The sequence below is a fragment of the Rhyacophila brunnea genome, unplaced genomic scaffold (assembly GCF_057557595.1).
Source record: "Rhyacophila brunnea isolate RB1 unplaced genomic scaffold, BYU_Rbru_1.0 scaffold_4, whole genome shotgun sequence".
NCBI lineage: Eukaryota > Metazoa > Arthropoda > Insecta > Trichoptera > Rhyacophilidae > Rhyacophila > Rhyacophila brunnea.
In genome coordinates this window covers 27079229-27094212 of record NW_028233068.1, presented here as the reverse complement: position 1 = coordinate 27094212, position 14984 = coordinate 27079229, and the positions used below count along the sequence as shown (strand labels likewise).

General features: G+C 32.7%; 1 protein-coding gene across 1 annotated transcript; it reads right to left on the bottom strand.

The window, feature by feature from the left end:
• Window positions 1-1542: 1542 nt before the first annotated feature.
• Window positions 1543-3752, bottom strand: LOC147067177 (odorant receptor 94a-like). Its single transcript, XM_085954851.1, has 3 exons — window positions 3678-3752; window positions 2618-2773; window positions 1543-1620 (listed from the first exon to the last, which is right to left on the bottom strand). The coding sequence occupies exons 1-3, from the start codon at window positions 3750-3752 to the stop codon at window positions 1543-1545; spliced, it is 309 nt and encodes a 102-aa protein (XP_085810977.1).
• Window positions 3753-14984: the final 11232 nt, after the last annotated feature.

Genomic DNA, 14984 nt, shown 5'->3' with positions numbered 1-14984 from the left:
CAATCCTTTGTTCTCCTAAGCTGCAGGTTTTTGATGATGGCAATTTATTGTGAGGGCCATAGTTATGTTCAAAAAAATAATGGCATTGAATATATTCCTCTTGTATGAGATAATGTCGCATCGCGTATTTACATACACAAAAACTGCATATACAAATCTCAAAAGGAATGGGCCTGAGGAAATCTCTATATAAAATCCAGCCCTAAACAACAACAAAAAAACATGGTTTGAGAGATAAGGATAGTACACAAGTTTGTTAGTCATCTCTTTCATACCATCTGGTGAGAAGCTTACTATTGACGAAAGGATGTTTTCGTTCATGATGACTGATCATTCCTACCTGACATGGCTTAGGATCTGTCTGGATCTTCATTTTTTTTTTCAATGGGTGCCATCGGATGGAAACATAAAAACTTCTCATGCAAAACTTTACTAGAGTCAATATTAATTGAAGGGCATTGAAGAGATTCACCTACTAGCTAAGTACATTCTTAACTTTTCCATGTTTTGAATAGTTTCATCGCTTCTGCGAACCATGGGTCACAAAGTCTAAATTGTTAAAAACCATGTCTCTTTATTTTATACATACTGCTTATAAGATTATAATTATATTTATGAACTTACTTAGTTCAATGAAAACAAATAGTATGACTGACAAAGTTTATTGTGCACTATTTATTTCAAATCTTAACAGGCTACGTCCACCCTTCGTCTCTGGTAAACATAACAGGGCTCGAAATAGACCGGAGCGCTATTCCGGTTCGTGAAATTCAATAATTTTATGTCTCTGTCTCGTGGAAAAACTATTTTGACCATCTGAGATGGATAGGCGATACAACAAAAAATCTATCACTTATTTTTATTATATTATACATAAAATTAGTTAATTATGTAAATTTTTTTTGAAAATTATCGAACATTACGGTTCGTAAAATATTCCATTTCGAGCGCTGAAATATACAGTAGGACCTCGATTATCCGGACTAATTGAGGATGAAGATAGTCCGGATAATCCAAAAAATAATAAAAGATCTATTTTAATAGAAAATTAGTCAGTCATAGTTGGAGCACCGCATTGATATACTACTAGATGAGGAATTCCCATACAAGTGTCATTTTAAAAATGTACCACAAAAGATATTACGAATATCGTCTTATAATATTTCCTTGTAGGTATAATGCGTTTAGACCGTTAACATGGATTCCCGAATTTCACCCGTATTGCCCTGGCTGTAAAACTAAATTTGCGTTCTTGGAATAGTGAACTTAAGGGTGGCTGCAACCCAAAGCAGACAGAGCAAGTCGTCATCCGCTGACTATTAGTTAGAGTAAGATGCAAGCTAGATCGGGCTTACTCAGTAAGTTTTAACATTGGCCGAGTCGCTGAAAATCGGGCGTCATTTTAAGAAGCATATGATTCATCCAATAGTATATCAATGGAGCACCGCCAAGCAAGAGAAAGTGAAAGAGAATCTTAAGGTAAGTGATGAAAGTGTTTATGTTATTGGGGACAAATTTTTAATGAGAGTTTCTTCTAAATTTTCAATTATGACATGCCAGATTTTGTCCACATAATATATTTCTGAGAAGTGCCAGAATGGAGTAAGACCTGCTCAGGATCTGGAAGGAATTTATTAAATATCAATAAATCTTATGTTGTAGAGAGAAAACACTACTTCTGTTAAGATTAAGATATCATCTTAGTGAATGGTTGAATTAAGATGGAACCTAAATATAATAGAAGTGAAACTGAATAAAAGTTACCAAAGTAAATTATCAAATTAGCTGTATGCAGCAGATTCATTTGTAACAAAATTCACACTTTTCTATGAGATTTATTTGATAAGGTTACACTGAAATCATCTTTTAAAAAATTTGAGAAAATCATCTTGTGTTATAAGCCTAAAAAAGTAGTTCATGAAATGAACCATAATTATTTAGGTGAACAATCACGTACAGTTATTATAGCGCTTGTACACATACTTGGATTTACTGGCACCAATAGTGTGTATTTTAAACTATCACGATAATAACTGTTTACACGTAAAAGTTTCGACTGTCTCTCCAATCTCATTCTTCAATTTTAGTGAGACACAATGTTGTCATTGTATGGTGCTATTTGACAGGTTGTAAAAATTGGTAAACGTCAGAAATGTTCTGCGCGGTGTAATTCGTATTATTTCCGGCAGGTTCGCCACTATCGTTCAACTGCGCATGCGCATCCGTCATGCAAATACAGAATATTGCGTGAAAATTCAGAAGCTTCTGAACTTTTTTGATCCTTGCATAATAATATGTGTTTAACACGTGCATTTTCTTGTTATGGCTGCGATAATTTATGTACTGTTAGCAGCATATCCATGCACATAGAAACGGGGTATTATACACATGTCAGTAACCAAAGCAAAACATGAAAACTGGCTGACATTGTCTTTATAATTTACAAACAATACTGCCAATGTAAGGAATTTTAATTTTTCTACAATAACCATATCAACCATAATAAAATCATAGAATCTTTATCAAAAATTGCAATGCAAAATAATTATATGATTCCCATTACATATAGCCTGAACTCATTGTTAATGGAGTAATAATATCATAAAAGCATACATACATGAGTGAATGTCCCCAAAGAGAGTAAAAAAAATCTTCCAACTGTTAGAGTAATTGGTTTCTTTGCTCTCTCCATAAAAATCAGTAAAGATTTTTGAAGTTTTCGGTCACAATTTCTCCATTGTGAATTGTATGCTGCATCTACTAGTTTTTGACTCTGGAATAAGTTTGATATAAATAAAAAGGATTTCAAGTTATACACATTTATATTTTTTATAAAAATCGATGTTTTTTAAAATAAATATTAAAACTATGAATTAGTCAAAAATCTCTTAGGCGATGCTTAGAAAACTTAATAAACTAAACTTTAATAATAAATATGACCATAAAATATATGTAATAATAAGATGCGGTCCGATTCAACAAATTCACATTTTATTACATTTTTTTATAATTGTAAGTTTATCTGAAAATAAAAAATATTTTTCTTTTTAATGTTTTCAGATACATATTTATTAATTAATACAGTTGAAATTGTAAATTATCAAAAAAGTTATCATATTGCAAGCTTCGTATTTTTCCGCTAGGTGCCTCTTTAAAAAAGGCTCAGTAAAGGCTTCACCTTAATTGAAAATATAAGAAAACTGTATGAAAAAATAATGTTTATATTAACATCACCTCAGTTCAGTAAGTCAAAAGATATGGCAGGGAGAGCGATAGGGAGATTACTGGCCAGTCAGTTTTAAAAAATAAAATGGAATTTACCATTAATCTACTAACGAAATACGAATGCATTATAATAAAGAGAATTTTTGCATCTCACTTTTTCCCCAAATGAGAACATAATATATAATGATAAAGTCCTCTTTGGGTGAGGACTTGAAAAATTATTTCCTGTCACAAAACTTAGTTTTGTAAGGAGATAGCTATTCTATGGGATACTTCTGAAGCTCTTGCTGCCTATGTAGAGCAGAGGTTAGGTTTGCACTTCAGATTCACTGTCTGTTTGCTCGTTCAAATCGCGTTGACTTCATAAAATTCACATTGGAACTTGTAATGACCAACCTTCGTACTAATTAAAATACCTGCGCTTGTAAATATTTTCCTGAAACAACTCTCACCTCTAGAATTGTTTCATTAGTGAACCAACAGAATAATAATATTTCTGTCAAAGTGCACAAAAAATATGAAAGCATCGCAATGTAGACTCCATCAAATGTACGCTGAAACAGATGAAACATTCCATTTTAATTTTCGATTCAGTCTTCCACTGCTGCGGACTGATGATAGAATGTCCACTTATGAAGGCGCGGGATTTGAATTCCGCGCCTGACAAATTCACATTTTGATTTTTTTTTCAATGAATGTGATTCAATTCATGGACCAGATAGATTTAGCGAATGACTATAAAAAAATCACAATGGATTGTAGAAAAAATGTTACATTCTTATTTCACTGACTTACAAGTGGACACAGTATATGAAAAAAAGGGGCCCTAGCAAATGACACTGCTCATACAAATTTCATTCTTTCATAAACAGAAGAATGTGATTGAAAAATTATCTCTACTTACAATACAGTAAAGAGGCATAGGCTATACCTCAGTTGAGGCATGGTCTAAAAAGATTATGGCTAGGCGATGCGCGGATCGCGGGTCGCGGGTGCAAATGACGCATGCCGAACGAATTATAATTTGTCATATAAATCCAACATGCGTCCATTTAATGTTCTATTAGTAACAATAATAATATATTCATTGACATATTATTAACGTTTTTAGTCATCTTTACACGATTTAAGAATTAATACCCCCGTCGCCATCACGAAACAAATTAACGTGTTCACAGCTCGACGTTCTCTCTCCGAATGACAGCGAGTACAAAATTTCGTCGCGCCTATAGTTGAAAATTATTTTCCGTTTCATTGATGTATCGTCTTAATATCTTTCGAGTAATGTTGTCCTATTCTATAACGTGTCTGCTTAGATATTGGCACATGCATTGCATAATGTATGTTGTTAAAGATTTTAAATAAAAAGTTTAAATTTACCACTGTTATTTGAAGTCCCGATAAGCATAAGCCGACGATACTAACAAAAAACTGAATCAAAATGGTGTTCGAAAACAGATTCTCGATATCATCAGCCAATCTGTAACATCAATAATTCTTAATATTAACAACTAGTGCAGCCATTTTTCACAGAAAATTTACAGCTATGAAAGGCATGCTTGTAAAACTGACCTCAGAATATATTGGTGATGAATCACGCACGCTTTAAAATTTGAATAGATTTCATCACTTCTATTTAAATAAGTGCTTTTTTTGGACAACATCATATTATCAAAAGTATTTGAAATCCTAGATGGAATGTTTAATTTATTTTGTGGTGTAAACACTTTCCTTCTAATATTTACTGCAGAGTTTATCATCAACTTATTGGGCTGGTTTCCAGAGTTCTGGTGAATATTATCGCTTTCCAAGCATCCTATCACACTGAAAGATCGTAATAAATAATAAATTTTAAAATATACTATAATATAGTATTTTAGATAATTATAATATGTATTTACATAGTATATAAGTTGTATACCTTACCTAGTCTTTCAGAAAATAATGAGCCATGCGTATTGAACAATTTTTACAGGATGTATCATTCTAATCAGACAGTAATGATTATTTTAATTGATGTATGTTAGAATCGCTTACTCCCCAATAAATTAATGTAAGCGCAACCTTCAATCTCATTAAATGATCAATGAAGTATGTACTTTTTTACCTACCCTAAATATAGAATAATTTTTAACATGTAAATAGATTTCGAATAAATTGTATGCATCTAAAGTAATTTACTTTTTACAAAAATTTTAATCGGCCCAGAATTTAAAGTTTCACAACTAATAATAATCTTCATTTTCGTGACCCTCAAGTTGAAAATAATGACTCTTTAAATGTCCTATTTATGTCTACAGCGATCCCTGCATCCCGCCATTCGCATAGCTACAGATATTAAGATACCCATAGTATTCTTCACGTAGACGATATCCTTCTTCCGTTGATGATGAGTCTTATCAAATAAATATTATACCTCCTGGCTGTGGTGTAGGAACTGTAGATACTGCAGAACTGATCAAAACATAACTAATTAAAAGGGAAAAAAATATCGAACCTTAAAGAAGATTGCAAAATCTTTGTCTGCGCAGCTAAATGAATCAAAAAGGTCACGCATAGAATGTCATATTCCAAAATTAAGGCAGCATAAAGAAAAATGGCGGATGACTTGTAAATGTACGCACTGATTGGGAATTCGGTTGCATCAAATGGTGTCCATGATCTAAATGGGAAACGTGTTCCAAATTTGCTCATGTCTGAAATAGAGAAGTGATTTTAATCACAATATTTTTATTCTTTTTGGAAAATTAATAAAGGCATTTCTACGGCATGCGCTAAAACAATCTTTCATATCATACCTGTCAAAGGATATGCAACGCAAGTTATACCAGTTGACACTACTAAATAAAGAAACCACCTGGTCAAGGAGTCACATTTTTTCTTGGTGGCAATCATCATTTTTTCGGCTGCAATCTAAAGTTCATAAAATTATAACATTTCAATAATAGTCTGAAATCTAAAATGGTATAGGTATTATTAATATTTTATGATGTCTGCACATATTCTACAACCAACATGTTATGGCTGCAATTTCATGCCGCTGTATGTAGTGTAAAGGGCGAAAGCAGGGGTCGTGCATAGACATGTGTGCGAAAGAGCTTCCATATTTATAGTTTTAGAATAGGTTTGTGCAACGTTAGAATCGTTTGTATCCACTTAGAACAGTGATTTCCAAACCAAAGTGCTGTAAAACTTGTATCAGTGTTTTGTGAAAATTTACAAAATCAGTACAACTCGCCACCTTTGTATAATTGAATAAAAACATTTCAATATTCAAACATGACCTAAGCATTTTGAAAGTTCAGCTTATTACGCGTGATAATATTATTCTTGATCAATTTTATACAAAAAAAGATTTACATTAACTTTGTATCCAAATGAGCAAAAGGCTAACATCCATTTCTCGTAAAAACAAAAATCTGTTAATACAAAAACCTCCATTCTGTGGAGGCCCATAAATGATCCTATCAGGATCGGACATGGTCAAAAGAACTACAAAATAATATTTTTATATCCACAATGTTTATAATAATATTATGTAGCCAGGCATAGAATGAAAACGTTGTCTTATTGTTTTAACCCTAACCAGCGGCGGCTCCTCTAATACCATGCAAGTGCACAGTTTTGCACAGGATTACAATGAGGTCATTGTATACTTCTTAAACCGTGGTCCAATGTTCCTGAGTTGCGTTTTGTGTAGCATTTTTTACACACTTTATGATCGGCGTACGAAATTAGGCCTCTAGAAACAAAAACGCCAGTTTCTGTTTTATAACAATGTTGACGAGTTAATTTTTAACATTTTTACATTTAAGATTTCATGAATCGCCAACATTTTACTAAAATACGAACCGCCGCATTTATTTCTAAACCACTCAAATACATTCAATAAAATAAAAAAAAAACACACCAGCACTACATGAGTAGTAGGTCGTAGCTGAATAATAAATAAGAACGATAATATAAGAGAAACATACTTTTAATGCCATATAAATACATCAGAAATAAAACTGAGTTCGAACGAATGTTGATTTACAATACGAGTGCTTAAAGTCAGACAACGTTATCTACAAAAAAGTGTTTTTTTTTTATTTGAGATAACGTTATTTTAGATTTACGGCTACATGATAGTCAAACAACGTCATGTCAATCTTTTCTAATTTCTTATTAAATTGTCAGTAAAGTTTAACACTAACTACATAAGTTACCCTTGTTTTCATATTTTTTTAAAACTAAATAAACATTTCCCTTCTTGAGTTACAAGAATCTAAAATAACGATTTTTGGCTCTCCTGTAAAGTTGCACTTTTGTAGATAGTGTTGTTTGACACTAAGCCCTCGAATATAAATATTACCCACGTAATGTTAGTTCATTTTATAATTTCACATAAATTAATAATAATGTGAGATTTAAAAAATAAACATACTGCTATCCACTTTTAACAAAGTGAATTACCCAGTCGTTTGGCTGACGCATTGTGCGGAGCGTAAAGCCATAAACGGTGACATTTATATTTCTTTATTGATATTAAATCATTAATTGTTCAAAAACTTTTTTAAGAAATAGAATAAATAAACAAAGACATATTTAATTTACCTTCTGAGAAGTTCGACGTTTCAGTCTTTTAACACTAAGATATTATCTTAGCTAATGACCTTCGATGATTAAGGTAATCATGAAGATACGCTTTACGACCTCTACGTGGCTAGGCACGTGCTCCTGATGCCACCAAAGAGTGTTATGGCACAGCCTCAAGGGTTCCGTTGCCATGGCCGGCCCTCCCTCACCCTGCAGCGGTGCCACAAAAGCGACCTACGTGCTGCAGGTCTGACATGGCGGGAGGCGCAAGAGTTGGCGATGGACCGAGGGAAGTGGCACGAACTTGTGCTTGCCCTATGCTCCAATTCTGGGTCGTGACAGGGTGAAAGAAGAAGATCTTCTCTTTATAGAAGGTAAACCATTGCGCACTACCAGAAAATGCTATTTTGAAGACCACCGGCCGCCACTGACCCCAACGTGTATCAGTCAGAAGGGTAATGCGAGATTTTACAATTTATTTTAAGGGTTCCTCCAACCGAAATAGGTGCTAGAATTACTGACTTAGAAGAACATTGTTGTCAGATACTATATACTTCTAAGCAGACGAAACCAATCCAAATCGTTATAAGAAGATATTAAAACAAAAACTATTAGGTTACCTACTATAAACTTTTAGGTATTACATTTTGATTTACCTTATGGTCTTTCCTGTTGTTAGCAGAGCTTATTCTTTTCATCGTGTATTGGAAATTGTACATGCAATTATCAACATCACTCTTATTCATTATTAAGTTGATACACTAAAATTGTTTGAAAAATAGTTAGTAGGTAAATTATACAGATAGCAATGTTCTGGGAATTATTTCTCTTATGAATCACAAAACTTACCCAACTATGCCATGTCTTTATGATGTCGTCATTCAGCTGTTAAAAATATCTTATTTGTGATTTTCTGTGATTGTTCATATAGATATTCTCAATATTATAATAGTTCATTGTATAAATAACTTTATGCTTGTAACACTAATGCATGATATTTGTATATCATTGAACTTTTGACAAATAACTTTCATTGCACAAACGTGTGTTGTTTGTCTATAAATGAATTTGTATGACTTGCAGTTATTTTAATCAGTAGGCTTTTTTTATGTTCTTTACAATATACAGTAGGCGCTCGGTAATCCGGCGCCCATATTTTTTCACCTATGCCGGATTATTGGATTTCTATAGGCAATAATTCAAGGTCGGGCACCAAATGGCTCTCCGCTCTGTAATCAGTATAATATGAAACCTGCCGGATTATAGAGCAGGAGGGTTGCGTTGCAAAATGCCGGAATATTGGACGTGCCGGATTGGTGAACGCCGGATTACCGAGCGCCTACTACATGAATATTAGTTTTAGGCCCAGTCTCAATAGAAAAAGCTACACCTTCAATACTATTGAGTAAATCCAATGTTGACGAAGACCAATAGTCAATTATGTATAAAATATAACCTTAAACACACCGCCAATGTGTATTCCTGTAACACATATATTTTCTGTGATGTTTTGCAGATTTCCCCAATTTGGAAACCAATCCGCAATCTCAAAGATTGGATAACAAATGTAGACAGTCACAAAAACTGTAAGAGCGTAAGTTGTGTGCAAATACTTCATGACAGTGTTGAAAAGATTCTCAGTTTTTAAATCCAGAGGCCAAAATCCAATGATTCGAAGAAGTTTCTTGTTCACTTCAAAGAGATCCACTTCTTGACAATCACTTTGATCGGTAGTTGATGTTTCTCCAGACATTTTGTGTGACTCTGATTCTGCTGAAATTATTACGAATTATATTTTATTCTATCAACCTCTTTTGTATATAAGAAATCAGATAGATGATGAAACATTTAATTCACTGTCCTAACCTCTGTGAATCCTCTTTAATAGGTATAGGTATACGTGATAAAACATCGAGAAATAATAGACCAACTGAATGTAATGAATATAAGAAGACATTGGTGATTTATTGATATTAAATATCATTCAGACCCCAAAATATGATATGGTTGAATGGTCAACCGGCAGTGATATTGACACGATTTTACAAGAAGTTAGACCGAATTATATATAGTAACAAATCAATATTTTAATTAAAATGACAAACAATATAATAATATTACTGTAATTAATCTACATAAATAAAGAATATTCGCCATAGATTGGTCTGTTGAAAATGTCTGGAGAGATTGAGAGAATGAAAAGAGACTGAAGACAGTTCTGATCATTAATAAATTGTAGTCTACCTATAGTGTAATATTTTCGTTAGTATCGCCAGTTAATTGAAGTGAGAAATAACGTGTAACTACGAGTACCTATCATATGAAATAATAAAACACCTAAATCGTTATGTACCGTTATCAAATTAATTATACCATTCAATTTTTATTAAAGGATGGCGTATATGATTCCAATAAGCGATAGCAATAGGAGATAAATTGTGAATAAGAGAAAATAAACGTCACATTTATAGAAAACCTACATTATGCATATTTAATACGAATACAAAACTTCCATTGCAAAAGTTTTCAAAAAGAATTTAAAATGTCTACTGCGCTAATAAATTTGTAGTATGTACATACGCCAGTAATCAAATTAAGTTTTTGTAGAATTTAATTAACAGTTTACTCTACAATGAATGTGGATGCGATTTTATCTCATACGCAGGATTATAGCAATATGTGATTATTGTCACTCTGAACATACCTTATTACGTACCAAAACTATCGAACTTCATGGTACAAACTGTGGTATTTTACCACGTTTTTATTAGCTCGTATTCTTGTTTTTCAGTACAATTTTTTTCTTGTTTGTCCAAGATTTGTATTGGACGATTGAAAATTTTTAACTAACTTCCCGACTAGCTAGACATTTGAAACTTTTAGAATATATCAGAACACAAATATCAGAATATTTTTCAGAAAAAATTCGTAAAAAGTAAAACACTATTATTGGTTGCTAAGGGGTCCTAGCAACTAAATTATTAATATTATATACGTGCATTACCATAAAACTCCCTAACTTCGCCAAGTGTCCCTAACTTCACCTAAATCAATTAAACACTAAAAACTCATGTTTTTACTATCGCACCACTTTAAGCCACTAAGGCGATTTTAAAGATAATATTCGTCCTGTCACCACACAATTTTCAAACCGCCATTATTTTCGCCGTGTTTGTGTTAGTACGGTTTTTTCGAGTCCAGTTTGAAGAGATTTTTTCGGAATACCTCTGAACTTTTGCTGATTTCTACGAATCTTGTAGAGGTAGGTTCTTCATATTTTTAATATAATATAGTGATATAGTCTGCTTGCCAAATGTAACGTGCGATTTCCGATATTTATAATAAAACATCAATTTTATTATTTGAGTATGCAATGTCAGGCTATGTTATGTGAACTACTTGTTCCTACACTTCCCCTGGCTTTAGGGTTGTCACAAAAAAACGATTTTCTTGAAATAAATGTGTTTTTTTTTTATTTTTATGGTTTTTAAACTAAAAACTATTCATCACTTTGAATCACCAGTTAACAATTTTTCTCATATTTCCTTTATTAAAAATTTACTATGTAAATCAATACATCAAAATGATACTGTAATGCTTTGGGTTTTGGCAGCCCTAGCGTAAATTGGTAGGTTGTATGAAACAGTCATTGAAGTGATTCCTATCTTCGCACAACGTAGATATTTCTTCAAATTGTCTCTAGCATAAGACCTGAATTTGCTTAAGGTCATTTTTTAATAGATTTCGTGAGTATCCATAGACAATATTTTTTTAGTGGACCTACTAAAACACATTAGGCGAAGTTAGGGAATCGTGCCGTAACTTCGTCTATATAAAAAATAGTGATTTATTGTATTATTTAGTATGAAAAGGGTATTACTTCAATATAAATAAAAATAAACACTATCATTGTGCACATAAGATCTATAAGACTTCATATTGGTGGATATTTTGGTGGCAAAACGACTTTCTGTTAAAAAACCGGGCGAAGTTAGGGGGTTTGACGGTACTATGGAAATCAATATGAAATGTCAAAATGACATTTCAGCATTCTATATTTATTCAGTATTTCTATCAAGTACAAAAAAGAATTGTCAAGTTTAAGTATATGATTCAACAGAAAATTTAAAAACGTGGTATATAAAAAGTTCTTTTTATCTTGTAATTATTTATATATTTATTTCCTAATTCAATATTGATGTCATTTTTAGATTTATGTAACAATCAAATGTTTAGGCTTCTTTACAATGATTTTAATTATGTTAGATGACCATCGTGATGGAGATCCACTAAGCACTTGAGCTCAAGGTTGCCCATGGAAAAGACAGGCAGACTGTGTAGAAGCATGCAGAAATGGTCAGTTTCTTCTTCTGAATCGAGGCATCCGGTTTTAGATCAATCAATATATTGTAGAAGCCGTTGGATTGATGAAATAGATAACGTAGTTGGGGTGGCTATGTTACTAGAGCTGTCAAAAAAATATCGATAATTAATAATGTGGTGAAATTAGACCAATGGTATCTTCAAAATATTTTGTACCTACCTAATTAATGATTTCAGCCTCAAATTTTGTTAAACAGCCATCTCGTATGACTAATTTAGGATTATATACTATATAATGATAATCGTTTTTCAAAAAAAATACTGCATCTTTTGTAATATTCAAAAAGTATCGATACTTTTTCTTTTGATATAACAACTCTAAACACAGCCCACAAGACCGAGAGGATTAGGGATGTCTTCATCCAGCAGTGAATAGATTCAAACTGAAATTTAATGTTATATACTGTTCCAGATGCGTAATATTATAGCGCCCGTACAAGTGCATGGATTTACATGCAGCAATAGTATTTTAAACTACCGTGATAACAACTGTTTACACGTAAAAGTGCTGACTGTCTCGCCAATCTCATTCTTCAAGAGAAAGCAAGATGCGATGTTGTCATTTTATATTCGACAGGTCGTGAAAATCGGTTAACCTCAAAATGAGTCTGCGCGGTGTAGTTAGTTTCTTTACCAGCAGGTTCGCTACTATTGTTCTACTGCGCAGATATCGAACAAATTCTAACTGCCGCGTGAAAATTCAGAAACTTCCGAACTTTTTTGATTTATGTGTGCAATCTTGTAACTTGCATGATAATCCACGTTTATATGTGCATTTTCTTGTTATGGCCGTCATAATACATACTGTCAGCAATAAATCCATGCACGTGTAAACGGGCTATTATGTACCTTTCAAATGCAAAAGTGCACAAAGCGTCTATTGTTAATAATGTAATCCATAATTTTATTGTCATTACGTCTCAACTTAACTAGAACAATTTTTAAAAACTTTTGCAAGATGTTATTTTCCATAAGTTTGATAAGTAATTAACTTGTCAATAATGTCAAACCATATTGTCAAGAAAACTATTACGCGGAAAAAGTTATTATATAAATAGTTAAACACTCATATACTGTAGTTAGGTATCGATTTCAAAAACTGTAACAAAATAAACAAACTTTTCGAATGATTGCATAATTTTGTTTTTCAACCATTCGCGAGTGGAGGACTACAAGGTTCTAAGTGTTTGTCCTTGACGAAACAAAGGTAACAATGAGGCAGCTTAGAATACTACTGCATTGTTGAGTTTGTTTTCTCAAGGATGAACACTTAGAACCTTGTAGTATTAGGCTCGCGCATTGTCTTGATATTTCCACTAATATTTATCATTCTTTTTATCTTCATAAACATTCCTTCCGATGCCCTTCACTGTTGATTATATAACTCTATGTGGATGAATACTTTCCCGATAATTTAAAACCTGTATGTGGAATTAATAAATACCTACTATTGAGTACTATATTATATATAAAGAGGTGACAGTTGACACTTTCGACCAAGTCTGATCCTAATAGGATCATATGGGCCTACACAGAGTGCAGGTTTGTTACTCTCGACTCATACACAAATTGAAAATCAAATGTGTACTTGCCAGACCCAGGACGCTATAGGCCGACGCTTAAGCCACGCGGCCATCGTAGGCCGATGTGACGTGAAAATCGTGAAAACCGATCGTGACATGAAAACAAATTTCTCTGTAAGTTTAAAGTAATTTAAGGTTAAACTGCCAGCTCGAAATTATTATACGAAAACATTAATTGAATTGAATTTAGATTTATTAGATTAGATTAGGATGCAGTATGTAATAGTATTATAATAGTAACCTAACCTAACAGGTTAAGCAAGTGGCTGACATCTATTTCTCGTAAAAACAAAAATCTGTTAATACAAACCTTCACTCTGTGAAGGTCATACGATCCTATTAGAATCGGACATGGTTTAAAAAAAAAATGATTATAAATTAGGCTCACCATACGTCCCGGTTTTACACATTGGTCCCGGCGTCCCGGGACAGTTTGGAATTTTTATCCGTATGAATGATTAAAAATAATAAATTTTTATGATTGGCCGTAGACCGAAGACGCATTTTGTAAGTGTTACAAACGACACTTCCAATTAGAAAAGAAGTAAAACTAATGCCTGTTGTTGTTAGATATTTTTTACCATTGGAAGGTGTGCACATAAAACTGCTGGATTTTGAGTCTGTTCACGGCGAGACATCGAACTATTGACTGAAAACATAATTTCAACATTTTGTCGTCATGAAATTGATAAAAAGATAGTTACATTTTGTGGTGACAATTGTAACACGAATTTTGGAGGCATACATAGAAGAAGGCAAAATAACGTTTACAGCAGACTCAAACAAGAACTTGGTGTTAATATAGTCGGCATTGGAGTGGAGCATATATTGTGCACAATATACTTCAATCTGTTGTGGATGGTCTGCCAATAACTCAATTGGCCACTTCGGCATTACATATTTTTTTTAATTAGAAAGTGCTGAAAAAAGTTCTTTCCAGCGAGAAGTATGACTGGTACAATAAACAAATTTAAATTTCTGCTGCAGCAGAATTTTTCTTTTTGTACATACTTTTAATAATAAAAAAATTTTAGTAGTTAAATTTGTTTCTTTGACCTATCTCCCGTTCATATCCCAGTTTAGAGTTTCATAAATTATGGTAAACCTAATTATAAATACATATTTTGTTTTTGAAGATATGTAGGAGGGAGGAATCGTGTAAAATTTAAGGTAGGTATAATAAAATACAAATTAAATATATAATTATATTTTTTT